The 14,552-nt window shown below is 39.6% G+C and overlaps 2 protein-coding genes and 1 non-coding gene across 3 annotated transcripts in view; 2 read left to right on the top strand and 1 right to left on the bottom strand.

Moving 5' to 3' along the window:
- The window catches only part of LOC108837904 (dolichyl-diphosphooligosaccharide--protein glycosyltransferase subunit DAD1), a 73,806-nt gene that overhangs the window by 31,975 nt on the left and 27,279 nt on the right, over positions 1-14,552 (top strand). The gene's annotated exons all lie outside the window — the stretch shown is intronic.
- On the bottom strand, positions 990-1,096 carry LOC130495283 (small nucleolar RNA R71). The gene has a single exon (XR_008934555.1). It is a non-coding gene; the product is annotated as a small nucleolar RNA R71 (small nucleolar RNA).
- On the top strand, positions 8,425-12,941 carry LOC108830194 (zinc finger BED domain-containing protein RICESLEEPER 3-like). The gene is made up of 6 exons (XM_056985744.1): positions 8,425-8,593; positions 8,809-8,900; positions 10,418-10,912; positions 10,995-11,145; positions 11,346-12,315; positions 12,396-12,941. The coding sequence occupies exons 1-6, from the start codon at positions 8,425-8,427 to the stop codon at positions 12,577-12,579; spliced, it is 2,061 nt and encodes a 686-aa protein (XP_056841724.1). The 3' UTR covers positions 12,580-12,941.

Raw genomic sequence — 14,552 nt, 5'->3', positions numbered from 1 at the left:
TTTAGATTGAAACTTGATCACCCAATGTCAATTCCCTAATCCCATGAGTCCTCTTGCTTCATATTGAGAAACAAAGATCATTTCTTTATTGCATTTCTACTCTAGTTCTTAGTTCACTTCACTCCACTTATTGATTGCACTTAGATTAAGCATGGTCTTGCATTCCCTTTGCTTTAGAATCACTTAGGATTGGTTCGACAATCTTTTACACTACAACATTTGATAGGGACCTGAAAAGTTCTGTTATCAAATTGGCGCCGTTGCCAAGTTCTATTGTGATTTTGACATTGGAATTTAGTCATTTGTTTGAGACTAAGTCATTTTTATTGTTATTGTGATATTGGCTCTGCTTTTTCCTCTTTCTTTTTCATTTCAGGTGTATGAACTTGAGAAGTAGAGGGACTACAAACCTCACTCCATTAGTATCAGACATCAGAACTTTGGAAAGAGAGAATAGACGGAGAAGGAGAGAGGAGGAGCAACAGGCTCATTTAGACAGATTGGGTTTTGAGATGGCTCATCATCAGAACCTGAATCAGGCTGGAGAGATCCCCTTGGAAGCTGCCCAAGAGGGAAATGGTCAAGGAGCTGCCAACCTTCGACCACAACACCCACAGCGCCAAGCTCGCGCCATTGGAACCTATGATCGCCCTCACATTTATGGTCATAGGTTGGGAATCAGAGCACCAGCTGTGGAGAACAACAACTTTGAGATCAAGTCAGGGCTGCTCAATACCATAGAGAACAACAAGTATCATGGCCTTACTGCTGAAGATCCATATGATCACTTGGACAAGTTTGACAGATATTGTAGTTTGTCCAACATAAATGGTGTTTCTGAAGATGCCTTCAAGCTCAAGTTGTTCCCTTTTTTTTTGGGAGATAAAGCACACCAATGGGAGAAGACTCTTCCAAGTGATTCCATCACTACCTGGGATGATTGCAAGAGAGCATTCTTAGAGAACTTCTTCTCTGCCTACAGGACAGCCAAGATAAGGAATGAAATCTCTACCTTCCAGCAGAAGAACCTTGAGAGCTTTAGTGAAGCATGGGAGAGGTTTAAGGGCTATTGGTCTCAGTGTCCACACCATGGATTCACAAAGGAAAGCTTGCTGAGCACATTCTACAGGGGTGCTCTACCTGAGTATAGAGCCACATTAGACACATCAAGCAATGGATTCTTCCTAGGCAGAACTGAAGAGGATGCAGAGGAGCTAGTTGAGAACATGGTGAAGAGTGACTCAGTCTACAGTGGGGAGCACGACAGGGCCAACAGAAGTGATGATCAGCACACAAAGAAGGAGATTAAGTCTCTCCAAGATAAGCTAGACATGCTTATCAAAAAGAAGGCTAAGCAAGGGCAGTTGAACTCTGTTGGGGACCAGAAACAAAAGCAGCATGCAGGGATCAAGGAGGTTGATGGATTAGAAAGCCAAGAGGAGCTGTGCTTCATCAATTTTAATGGCACCTGGTATAGGAAAGAGCCAAACTTTCAATACCAAAACAACTACCAGCAAAGACCTCATTACAACAATCAGCAAGGAGGATACCAGGCCACGCAAAGCTACCCTCCTAGTTTCAGCAACCAAAGTAATCAGTCTACTCAAGCTCAAGGCATTTCTTCTCAAGCTCCAGCTTCAGATTCAAGTGTGGATTCTATGTTCAAGAAACTCTTGGAATTTCAAGCCAGAAATGAGAAGACAATGGTTTATGAGTTCAAAAACATCCACACAAAGATTGATGGGAACTACTCTGACCTCAACAACAAGTTCTTACAACTTGCATCTCGCTTCAACGCTTTGGAGAGTCAGGTCGCCTCTATGCCATCATCTTCTAAGAGCTCAATGGGATCTCTACCAGGAAAACCAGAAAAGAATCCCAAAGAGTCTTGCAATGTTATCATCTCTTCTACTTTTTCAGAGATTGGGCTGAGTGATTATGAGAAAGAGGTAGATGAGATTGAGAAGCTAGTGTCTGGGACTAAGCTTGGGAAAGTTGAGAAATTGGTTGTAGCAACAGCTGAAGCACAAATGGTGGATAAAGCTATGGAAAGGGTTCAGGTACAAGCTGGAAGGAAGGTTGAAGCAACGAATCTGCATAGAGCTGAACCTAGGGCTGAGAAACCGGTTGAGAGGAGAGCTGACCACAAGATGAAAGAGGTCAAGCTGGAAGAAGCTCATGCGGTTGAGCTACCACCATATGAGGTCCCACTCCCATTTCCACAAAGGGTCCTCACCAAAGCTCAGAAGAAGGTTATCTCCAAGTTCAGGAAAGATCTTAGTGATGTTGGGGTCAGGCTCCCATAAATTTCTGGTATGCGTGAAGCTCATGTCCAAATGATGCTCATCAAGGACATTCTAGACCACCAAGCAGAAGTGGCAGAGCTTTTGGACATCTCCATTTTGAAGATTGATCCACCAGTCCCTCCACAGTCCCTCCCTAAGCTAGAGTCTCAAGGGAAATTCACATTGTCTTGCTCTCTTGGTAAGATCACTATGAATGATGCGTTGGTTGATTCTGGTGCAAGTGTGAATGTGATCTCCTTGGAAATGGTGAAAAGTCTTGGTATTGAGAGCATGGAGCCAAACACATCTTCTCTCATGTTTGGGGATTCATCTTCTACAACCCCCATTGGCCTCATCAAAGACTTTCCTTTGAAGATTGGAGCATGCACAATTCCTATAGACCTCACTGTTCTGAAGATGGCAATTGAGAAGAGAGTTCCTTTGATCCTTGGCACTCCATTTCTCACAACAGTTGGAGCTTGCATTGACTTCCCAAACAAGAAGGTCACACTCCTCAATGTGAACAAAGCTGTCTCCTACCCAATTCAGTCTTCAATGGATGTTGGGTATTGTGGAACAATCACTTGTGAAGAACCATCCATTGAGAATACCCAAGCTGAAGTTGTTGTTTGTAAGGAAGAAGGTCTTATTGGAGAGTCTTCTCGAGAGCTATGTGTTGAGCACTTGGAAAGTGCTAAAAAGGAGGTGAGTAGAGCCACAAAGGCTGCTCATGACATGAAGAAGATAGTGAAAGAAACTCATTCTCCACCTCTTGATAAGACTCCTCACACTCTCACTCTCCACCCAATGAAGCTCAAGGATGGAGCCATTGAGTACAAGATCAAGTGCAAAGGCAGGTCCAAGCCATTCTCAAGTGCAAGGGCCATCATCACTCCTCAGCTTCAAAACGACCCCATCAAGCTCCAAGAGCTCCTCTCTCAGGTCCTCACCATCACTCTTGAAGGTGGGAAGGATCCTCCTTCTCACTAGTACAAGAGAAAAGGTAGTCAAGCTAGTGACTCAAAACAAGCTCACTTGGGAGGAATTCCCATGGTTATCCTTGTATATAAATTTGCTATTTCATTTCTTTATGTTTTCAATAAGTGTGGCAGAAGTTTAAGGCCAGCTCAAAGCTCAAGCTCTAGACACCCATTACCACACTTCACTCTCCACTTGAGGTATCACTCCAACCCTTCTTTGTACATACCATTGCCTTTATCATATTTTCGGTATCTCCTTCTCTCTTACTCACACAGAGACTGTGTGATTTAAGTTTGGGGGAGGTACCAAGTATTTAATCATGTTTGTTTTGTTGATTGTGAGTCTCATGCATTGCATTGTACATTCATATATGCATAGAAAAAACCATAAAAATTAAAAAAAAAAATTTGAAAAATGCATAAAGAATCATGTAGTTGCATCACTTGCATTCTTAGGATTGAGTCTAGATCATATAGATTGCATTCACTTGCATATGGAGCAGCTGTTGATAATGCCTTGTAAAGAACACTTGTTTGCACTGAATTTGACACCCTAGTTAAGCATATCAAGTAGCTTGTGCATCTCTTGAAAGCCTTGCATGCTTCGTGCCTTGAAAACTCTTCTTGAAACTTGTATGCTTGCTTGTCATTGACATTGTTCTGAAAACCAGCTCCGAACTGAACTTAGGCTTAAATGAACTTAATTTCTCTCACTTATGGGCATTTGCATACTTGATCATGGTTCTCATACACATTTGGGTTATCTTTTTCCATTGTACCACTCTTTGTTAACCCAAATGGTACTCCCTCACCCTTGAATCCTTACCTTTCTTTGAAGCCAACATTGATTTGCATGAGTGAGGCCTTTTCTGATAGCTTGTCATGTGCAAAATCTTGAGAGTATTGGAGGCGACATGGATTTGTTCTCATCTCTTGCTAGCATAGGATCATGATTTGAGCTAGCTTCTAGGATGATGGTTGGGTTTATGTCCTTTATAAGCTTGTATCTTGGGTTTGGATAGTGAGAAAGTTGAGAAAGATGAACAAAAGAGTGTAGATTGATAAGAAAAGCCTTAGGGACCTTAGAATAAAAAGAAAAGAAAGCTCTAGATTGTGGTCTTTGACTCCTTCCCCCTAAAAAAAAAAAGAAAAGAAAAGAAAAGAAAAAAGAAAAAAAAAATGATAAGAAGAATCAGTAAGATAGTGGGGAAGGGAAAAGAGAAGTAAGAGCTAAGCATTGAGCAAAGATTGTCCCTTGTTGGCTAAGTAAAAAGAAATGAAAATGAGAAATTTGTTCATTGGGTTAGACATGAAAATGAGTTGCTACTTGGGTTGTGGAATGAAGTGAATGGGGGTAGAACTTGTAATCACTTAGGAAAAGGGTAGAATGATGAGAATGGATCCATGTATGCATGAGTTGCTTCTAATCTTAGATAAATTTTGCATAATGATCAAGCTCCTTGTTCTTGAGTGATAACCACTTTAGAATGATGCATTTGAACCATTCTCTTCATTCACTTTAGACCATTTGTTTACCTAGCCAAATGATTGAGATCATGTGCCCATTTGTGAGAATCCACCTTGTGTGTGTGTGTGTGTGTGTGAATCAATGTGAGAGCTGGTAGGAAGACTTGTTGGTTGATGAGTATTGCATCTTGTGTAAAGGCATAAGAGTATCTTGATAGGCCTAGAGAAGCTAGAGATAAGAGAGTTGCTCATGCTATTTGCTATGTTTCTTTAGGATGTCATGTTGAGTGTTTTTGGTGTTTCTTTTGGCTATGAACTCCCACCTTCAAACCTCTTTTCCAAATAAGTTCTTGAAAGTTTACTTGTGGACAAGTAAATGGCAAGTTTGGGGGAGTTGATATCTTGTGTTTTTAATAGATTTTACCATTCATTTATCATGCATTTTGATCATCTAGGATAGCATTTAGACTTGTTTAGTTTGCATTGCATTGCATTTGTTCTTATCAGGTGATGGAGATGCCAAATGGTGACTTTGGAGCAATTGGAGGTGGATTGGAGGCAAGATTGGTGTTTTTCGAGTTCATGGCGTGATGACTAAGTGTCCCAGCGGCTTCATGTGACAGGCAGCGGCATTTTGACCTTGCAGGAAGCCGATGCACATCACCCAGCGGCCTAGCGTCACCCAGCGGCCTGGCGTCATGACGAGAAGCCGGTGCAGAAGTTCTGCTGAAAAATTCTAAGTGTTGGAGCGGCTTTTGGTGCAGCGGTTTCACCAAACCGCTGGAGAAAAACACACCTCCCTGCCCAACTTCGACTTCTCGCAGTGGCCAAGTGACGACGCGTCAAAAACCAGCTGTGATGTCACAGCGGCTTTTTGCACCTCCAGCGGCTTATTGGACGCGTCAAAAACCAGCTGTGACACTTAGAAAAAATATTCACATATGTTTTTACCAACTTTTACCCAAATTATCTTGGGTCAACCCAGGTTTGTTGGGTCGACCCAGCTCGTTTTTAGGCTACTATAAATACTCTTTAGACCCTAATGATGGGATTATCTTGTTTTCTCTTAAGAACACATTGAAACCTTGAAGAAAGATTGAATCTTTAGTTTCTTTTCTTCTTATTTCTTTGTGATTGTTGGATTAAACTTGCTTCTCAACATGATTTCTCTTAAATCAACCATGGGTTTAAGGTTAATCATGAAGATTAGTGAGTAGACTCCTTTTGGATTCATGGGTTAGGGAGACTAAGGGTGATTAAGCTAGATCTAAGGTGTTTTAGTATAGATCTCTGTTGTTCCTTGCTTGTAGAGTGTTCTCAATGCATCTTTTGAGTTGGCCTCTCAAAAGTTGAGCTTTAGGCATTTCCCACCCACAAGGTGTTTGATGAAATGCCTGAACCAACTCTCCTAAGCTTTTAACATACTTTGCCAAAGAGATTTGTTGTTAAAGGTGTTAAGATGGCTAGTAGACTTGTTCTCCATGATTGCTTTTGTAACATTCAACCAAAGAGATTTGATGCTTGAGTTACCTTAGCAAATGAACATTCATCTAGAGATAGAGTTTGTTTAGGATTGTGTCTAGGCTTAAGGTTGATAGATTGATTGAAAAGCTGCCACCTTTAGATTGAAACTTGATCACCCAATGTCAATTCCCTAATCCCATGAGTCCTCTTGCTTCATATTGAGAAACAAAGATCATTTCTTTATTGCATTTCTACTCTAGTTCTTAGTTCACTTCACTCCACTTATTGATTGCACTTAGATTAAGCATGGTCTTGCATTCCCTTTGCTTTAGAATCACTTAGGATTGGTTCGACAATCTTTTACACTACAACATTTGATAGGGACCTGAAAAGTTCTGTTATCAAGGATAGGCTTATAAAAATTGATACTTAAAGAGATTGTTCTTCTCCAGAGTTTCCGTGAAGGAGAAAATCACTGAATCGGTAATGTCATGCCCAGAAGCCAGTTCCTTCTTCACTTTTATCGACAAATTCAAAGATCACCGCAAGCCTTCTTCATCTTCTCTGGTTTATCCTCCTTATCTCCTAAACCCATATTTGGTATCTCCTCAGATGCTTCTGAATCCTTAGTTCCTCTCACATAACCATTCCATTGATCCAGTTCATCATCATCATCTTCTTCTTTGTTGTAATCGTCTTTTTTTCGTTATCTTCGTGTTGTCCAAGATCTGGTTCATCGATATAAGAAAAGGATTTCACTACAAGTGAGGAAGTATAAGAAAAATGAAGCGACTTTGAAGAGATAAGCTCAAATCAAGGCTTGTTATGGTGACTGAATTGAGAAATCAAAGCGGAAGAATGAGAATATGAGCAAGAAATAGATGGAAGACACAATTCATAGTCTTCTTTCTCTGCAAATTTTAAAACAAGGAATTTAAACTTAAGATTTTGGATAAAGAAATCAAACAAATAAACATAAGTAGATTTGAGAAGCAAAAATAAAACCTTGTATTTTTAAGATTTTGGTGAAAGCAACCTGGAAATACACATGAACTAAATGGCGGAGACAAAGATCTTTTAGAACAGTACGATCTGGTTCGGAAGGAGAGAAAGAGATTATGGCTCAAAGGAAGTATGAGAGGTGAGGATTTTAATTTGTTATAGGAAAAATGGGTGAAAAAAATCTAAAACCACCTAAATTAGTCTACCTATGACAAGGTGAGTGCTAATTACAATTTTACCCTTAATGATGGCTCAATATGACCATTAGATCATAATTCTTCTGTTATAATGTGAACCGTCAGATCTTAGGGATGAAATATTTACAACAATACCATTAGTGAATGTTACCCTTTAGCTGTCGGATCTTATGACCTTGTATTAATCTTGGCTATCGGATTTCACCATCCAGCTCCTTTCTCTCTCGCTTGGGTCTCACAGACACTTAAATCACTCTTCTTCTTCTTCATTTATCCCTCAACCACACTCAACTACCACGGAAATTGATTCACTTCACCAACCAGAGCTCTCTTCTTCAACTCTTTATCCCCAAAACTTTGCCTCTGTTTGTAGGGTCTTTCCACAGGTTAGGGTGTGTGATATAACACATGTGCGTCATCCTTCATTCTGAAATCGGGAGGTAAGCGCAAACTCTCACCCTTTTCTCTCTTTTGTCTCTTTTTTTATATTGTTGTTTGTTTCCGTTTAGTCATATAAAACGTATGTTAACCTTATGAGTCAGATTATAAGGTTTAATATAATGTTGTTAAAGTATGAAGCATGAAATTATGGAATAAATAGTTTTTATCTATGGTACAACCGGTACAACTTCTAACACAAAATTCGTTAACAATCGGCTTACTGGTACAACTGATATAGTAAGTTATTCCAACAGTACAATTGGTACAACTCTTATAAAAACTGAAAGTAGTAAAACTGGGAGAGCTAGTATCAGTGACATTGTTCATAGAAAATGTATCATTAGTAAATCTGGTACAACTCGGTGTAACACATTGAATATGTGGTAAACAAGTCGTATAACTTGTAGTAATCATGTGCAAAGAGAACGTAGTATAACTGGTCTTACTAGTATAATTTATAACTACTGTGACATGTAAACCAATGTAACTGGAAATATTAGTATAATCAATATTATTGCGACAGTAGAACTCGTATAACTAGTATAACTACTAAATGGTATTGTTGGTTTTTACTCATTTTCAGGAACTATGGATAGTAATGGGTCTGTGGTGATACATTTTGGACATGGTGTAGACCGACATATTTCTACATTAGTGATGAAAGGGAGATATGTGGAGATTACTTATTCTCACTTGGTTGATAGAATAGACAAGAAAATGAATATCGATGTAGTTGTGACCAAGCTTCAAACTTTCCGTTGGTCTTGAATAATAAAAGGCCTTGTTACAGCTTGGAAGATGAAGATGTTTTAGGATATTTAATGAAGGTAAATAAAAAAATGACGTAGTGTCTTGCATGTGGAGGTTACCGAAATCGTCTCAGAAGATCGGAGTAGCTAAATGTTTTCTATAAATGAGGAAAATATGAGTGATGCCAGAGCTATTGATTGCATTGTTGGAGTTGATCGTTAGAAATTGTTCCTCATATTCAAGAGGATGAGTCTGAGCATGAGAAAATCAATGAAGAGGGTGATGAAATGGATGATAGGGAGGAGTTGCCGGCTGTTACAGCAGCTTAACCTCTATTTGTCCATTTTGATTGGGATGATGGTATTGATATGAGTTTGCATCAAGAATTTGCAACTAAAGATGAAGTGAAGGATTTAGTGGACAAATGTGTGCAGTCGAATTGTTTTGAAATTGATCATATTGCAATGACCAATTTTCCCTTTGATTCCTTTCGTCTTCCAACTCCTTCACTCTTCCTCATATAACACGAATTATTTCATCCATTAATTCAAATCATTCTTCCATTTACTTTGTCAACTTCAATTCCAGTTCTTTAAGATCTAGCACAACTTTCCCTAGGTCCCTCGCTGTCCCTTGCGTGCTCCTTTCTTTTCAGCTCACTTGAGATTCGGATTCTTGCTCTTGGGTTCTCACATCCATCTCGAATAAATCCTCCCAAAATATTTTTCCCTCCGGTTGTATAAGGATCTGGTTCCAACCGTCGACGGCTATGTCTGGCCTATCCGAATCATCTATCAGCTCCACGTCATCCACAGTCCCTTCACTCATGATTTCGTACATGAGGTCTAGTTCACCTCTTTTTGGGTTCAGAATATTTGAAATCACCTGAAATATGACCACCAACAAATCACAATTTAAATTAACTATGAACTTGAAAAAAATAACATAAACAAAACTAGGCCTGGGCAAAAGGCCCGAACCCGATTACCCGAACCGAACCCGGTCCGTTTAAAGTGGTATGGGTTGGTACCGGATCTGTTGAAAAAAACGAATGGGCCTGAATCTGTGTTACTGTCGGGTGTCGGGTCGGTTCGGTCTAAACCCGAGACACCGATTGGTTACACCCGAAACTCGCATCTCAGTAACCCTAATCCCCTTTTTCCCCAAAATCGAATCGAGAGTTGATTCTCTCTTGATCTTTAAGGCGAGAATCCATGAAATCTTTCCGTAATCTCGATCTCGCAATATATCCTCAACTAAATGATTTCCTTAGTCCGATTATCGGATATCTCCAACTGTTTTCGCACCTCATATCCGATTCTCTTCCTCGATTTGAAACCGAAACCCTAAGTCTATAAGATCCTATAAATACTTCTGCTATCATCATCGTCTCCTCCATCACATAACTCAGTTCTCAAGTAATCAAGCAAAGGTACTCCTCCTTTACAGAGTACTCGATTGCTTGATTCAATTTTTTTTTCTTGGTTTCTTGCTTTCGGGTTTTTTGGGTTTTCGTAATTTTTTTTTTTAAGATAGTAAAGCTCTGTTTTGTTTCGTATTAATCAAGCATCAACATTCACGAGTAATCATAGGTTCTTTTAGATGAACTTGTTGACTTGTGAAATGAAAACATAGTGTTCAATGTTGATGTTTGTTGTAAGGATTATGTTTTGGGTTTTCTTGTACTAGTAATCTCTGTTTATTTTTTCATGAACTTACGGTTTTGTCTCGTATGAATCAAGCATCAAGATTCACGAGTAACATATGTTCTGTTTTGTTTTGTATTAATCAAGGTTCACTGATGGTATACTTTGTTTTCATTCTATTGCAGATGGTTGCCTCATCCTCAAAAATCCCACACACCGTTGATGAAACCATGGACGTTGACCTTCAAGTTGAAGGAGAAGCGTACCAACGAACTCAAAACCGAGGGAAGGCCATTGCTGTTGATGAAACTTCCGGTGTCTCTTCTCAGTCAAAGAAGGTGATGAAAGTTGTTGTGCCAAGGTCTGGTGTGTGGAAGCATTTCCCCCGAACCAAAGAGAGTCGCGACAGATGTATCTGCCACTATTGTCAGAAGATCTTCTCATGTGCAACCAAGTCTGGAACATCAAACCTCCAGAAGCATTTGTCCATCTGCAAAGAGTACCAAGCATGGATTACCAGTCAAGGCACGAGTAAGATGGAGATCAACACTGATGGAAACCTGAAGTCATCAAAAGTTGCAGAGGCTGTTTTCAGAGAGGCTTCGAATGAGCTGATTGTGCTAGGTGAACTTCCGCTTTCATTTATTGAAAGCTCTGCTTGGAAACACTTCTGCAGAAAGGTAATCCATTTCATAATTCCTTACTTTTTTATCTTCTTTTTAAATGAAAATTACTAATGTGTTTGTTATTTACACTTGCAAGGTAAACCTCTACAAGCCACACTCCAGAAGGACTGCGACCATAGACATCGTTGAGATGTATGTGAGGAAGAAAGAAGGTTTGAGAAACATGCTTTGTACAACCAAGCAAAGAGTGTCACTCACAACAGACATTTGGGTTTCACAGGTCACAGGTAACTTTTTTACAGCTTTTTTATTTGTATTTATTTATGTTATACTTTGTCTATCATAGAAAGTCGGTCTTTTAAATTTATAAACTCGTTTTTGTTTACATTTCTAACAAAGAATTTCATGTTGAACTTCTATGCATCTGATATATCTATAAAGTATTTTTTTCCCTAAAGTCTGAGTTTGTTTGTTTAATATGTAACAGGTGCAAGTTACATGGTGATAACTGCCCACTTCGTGGACGCAACTTGGCAGCTGAAAAAGCTTATCATAGGCTTCAAGTATGTGATGGACCACAAGGGTCAGACCATCGCAACTGTGCTGTTGGAGTGTCTAGCCGAATGGGGCATTGAGAAGGTATTTTGCATTACAGTAGACAATGCAACTGCTAATACCTCTGCCATTAGGAGATTCTATAGGGAATTTAGTGATGTTTCCCCTGAGGCTTTAGTTTTAGATGGTAATTTCTTGCATATGAGGTGTTGTGCTCACATCATCAATTTAATTGCCAAGGAAAGTTTGACCGAGGTAGGAGAAAATGTGTTAGCCATTAGGAATGCTATTCAATATGTTCGTTCTTCAACACCTAGGCTTAATGCATTTGATCTTAGAGTCACCACTGGGAGAATGAGTCGAGGTAGCTTACCTATGGATATTAAGACTAGATGGAATTCGACTTTTCTCATGCTGTCTAGGGCACTTCAGTTTAGAACTGCGTTTGATAGGATGGAGGCAGAAGATAGGTTATATAATGATTATTTTTTAGAGATGGATAATGGTGTTAAGAGGTGTGGACCACCATCTTCGAGAGACTGGAGTGCTGTTGAGAAACTCAAGAGGTTTCTGATAATCTTTTACAACAACACTCTGGTTGTTTCTGCCTCATCGACAGTGAATTCCTACAAGTGCTATGGTGAGATAGTGACTATAGAGAGAAACCTCACTGCCCTTGCCAACAGCTTCGACCCTGAGTTGAAGGTGAAAGCCTCGGAAATGTTGCAGAAGTTTCTCAAGTACTGGGATGGTATCAAAAGTGTCAACAGGATGCTGATCTTAGCCACGGTTTTCGATCCAAGGAAGAAGATGCAATTTGCAAAGCTGTGCTTTGAGAAGCTCTATGAGAAGGAGAGCTTAGAGTCTAAGGCAATGCTGGAATCTGTTGGTGATCTTCTCAGGTATATGTTTTATATGTTTATCTTCATAACAATGCCTCCAAAACTTGTATAAATGTTTTTTTTTATGTTTATCTTCTCAGGTCTATGTTCAAGGAGTACAACACACGACTGAGAGGGTCTACTGGAGAAGCCTCTCAGTCAAATCACCCCTCATCATCTCAGCCTCCTACAGAGTCGCAAGATCAAGTCACTGATAGAATGGAGCTTGTGGTTGAAGATTTTGGCTATGAGCGGATGGATTGTGTACAAGGAGATGGTGGCTGAAAAGGGAGAGGATACAAGGGACGAGCTCGAAGTTTACTTGAAGGATGCAGTTGAAACTCCTAAGCTCTTGCTTGGTATTGAGTTTGACATTCTCGGTTGGTGGAAGGTTCACAAGATTAAGTATCCTGTGCTTGCTGAAATGGCAAGAGATCTACTCGCCATGCAAGTTTCATCAGTGGCATCTGAAAGTGCTTTTAGCACAAGTGGGAGGATCTTGGAGCCATATCGGAGTTGCTTAACCCACTACATGATAGAAGTTCTCATGTGTACTGAGCAGTGGATGCATGCTGACATCAAGGTGAGTGAACAAGTCACTACAAATGAGCAAATGCTTGCTGTTGTGGAGCTGCTTGATCGACTTCAGAAAGGTGTGTTTATCTCATCACTTAGTTTCTTTATACTACTTACTATTGTTTATGCTAAGCTCTTTTCGTATGCTTTGTTTTTATGTTGCAGAGTTTCAAGCACAAAGGCTTGATGATTGATGCTTGAAGGTCGAAGCTTGATGCTTGAAGGTCGAAGCATAAAGCTTGAAGTTTGAAGTTTCTGCTTTTGGTTTTTTATCTCTTTGAAGTTTGAATAATGTCTCTGATTTTGTTTTCCAGAATTTGGTTATGGCTTTTGCTTTGTTTACATTCTATGAGTTGTTGAGTTTTTGACTCTACTATCTATAATAAAGTTGCTTTCGATTTATATGTTTTGCCTTAGGGGTCATTAGGATTTTGAATGCTTTATTTTTCTGTTTTTTTTACTTGCCTTGCAAGTTACGAAATTATTTTGAATTTATTGGTTACATTCGCTACAATTAGTACATTCCAGCCCCGATTAACAGTCTAAAACCCGATAACGAAAGTACTCCGGGTTATACCGGTTCCCGGAGGGTTTACCACGACCGACCCGAACCGTATAGCCCCCGAACCGATACCGAACCGATTTTCAATTTTACCCGAATGGGACCAGTTTTTGTTAACCAAGAAAACCCGAACCCGGTTAAGTAAGACCCGACACCCGAATGGTACACCGGTTGCCCAGCCCTAAACAAAACTTAAAAACTAAAAGCTTTTACCTTTGTGTTTCCAAGCGCCCGATAAATCTCGTCCAATGCAAATCATGTTGTTCCAGTCCTCTTGTACTTCCATTTGCACATTCTTAGGCAATCTGTAAGACAGATTGGAATAGGGTCTCTGAAGCTTTCCTGGAAAACATGGATACATTCAAACGCCAATATCTGCAAATCATTTCACAAAATCATATTAGTTATATAATAACAAATATGCTTTTGAAAAATACAACTCATATACCTCCAAAAGGTTGATAAAACCAGGAAATGTCCACTCCGCATTCTCAGGATCCCATTAGGGAAATGATCCCTCAATTGGAAAATCTCCTTCATGCAATCATCAAGTGTGTAACGGCCCAATGGAAATGTAAGGGAAAAATAAAGATCATCTATCGCCTGGAGAATGAAAGGCTCAATGAAGTATCCATTTCTTGAGGACCTTCCTCTTATAAATCTGGCCAAAAAGTAAGGAACCGCCATCTTATTACTACCATCATCCTTCATCTTCAGAAGCTTCTCTAAGACATCTATTTTTGTCACTCTCAGACCCTGTTTCTTCTCCTTCTTCTTCTTAGTCTTCTTCTGCAGGTGCTTAAAATTCTTTGTCACAAACGTCATCCTCCCTATGCTCGGAGAGTAAAAGTTTCTTACATTTCCGTTAATTAAAATTAATATTTGGTGACTTTCTTTCATGATTTGGGTTACGTGTTGATTGGGGAAGTAGAAGACTTAGACTTGGATGTTTGTGTTTCACAAAGAATGCCTTGGGTACTCCTTCTACGTTTGCTAGCATCATAAACCGTGAAAGAGGAATAACAAATACAGTACAGCTTGCACTTGAAGATGTGATAATTCTCAGAAAATATGCAGGTTCAAGAAGAACTACTCATGTTTTTTTTTTTTGAACTACTCA

Source organism: Raphanus sativus, chromosome 5 (genome assembly GCF_000801105.2).
Source record: "Raphanus sativus cultivar WK10039 chromosome 5, ASM80110v3, whole genome shotgun sequence".
Taxonomy (NCBI): Eukaryota; Viridiplantae; Streptophyta; class Magnoliopsida; order Brassicales; family Brassicaceae; genus Raphanus; species Raphanus sativus.
The sequence above is the reverse complement of the archived record's forward strand: the minus strand, read 5'-3'. Positions and strand labels throughout refer to the sequence as shown.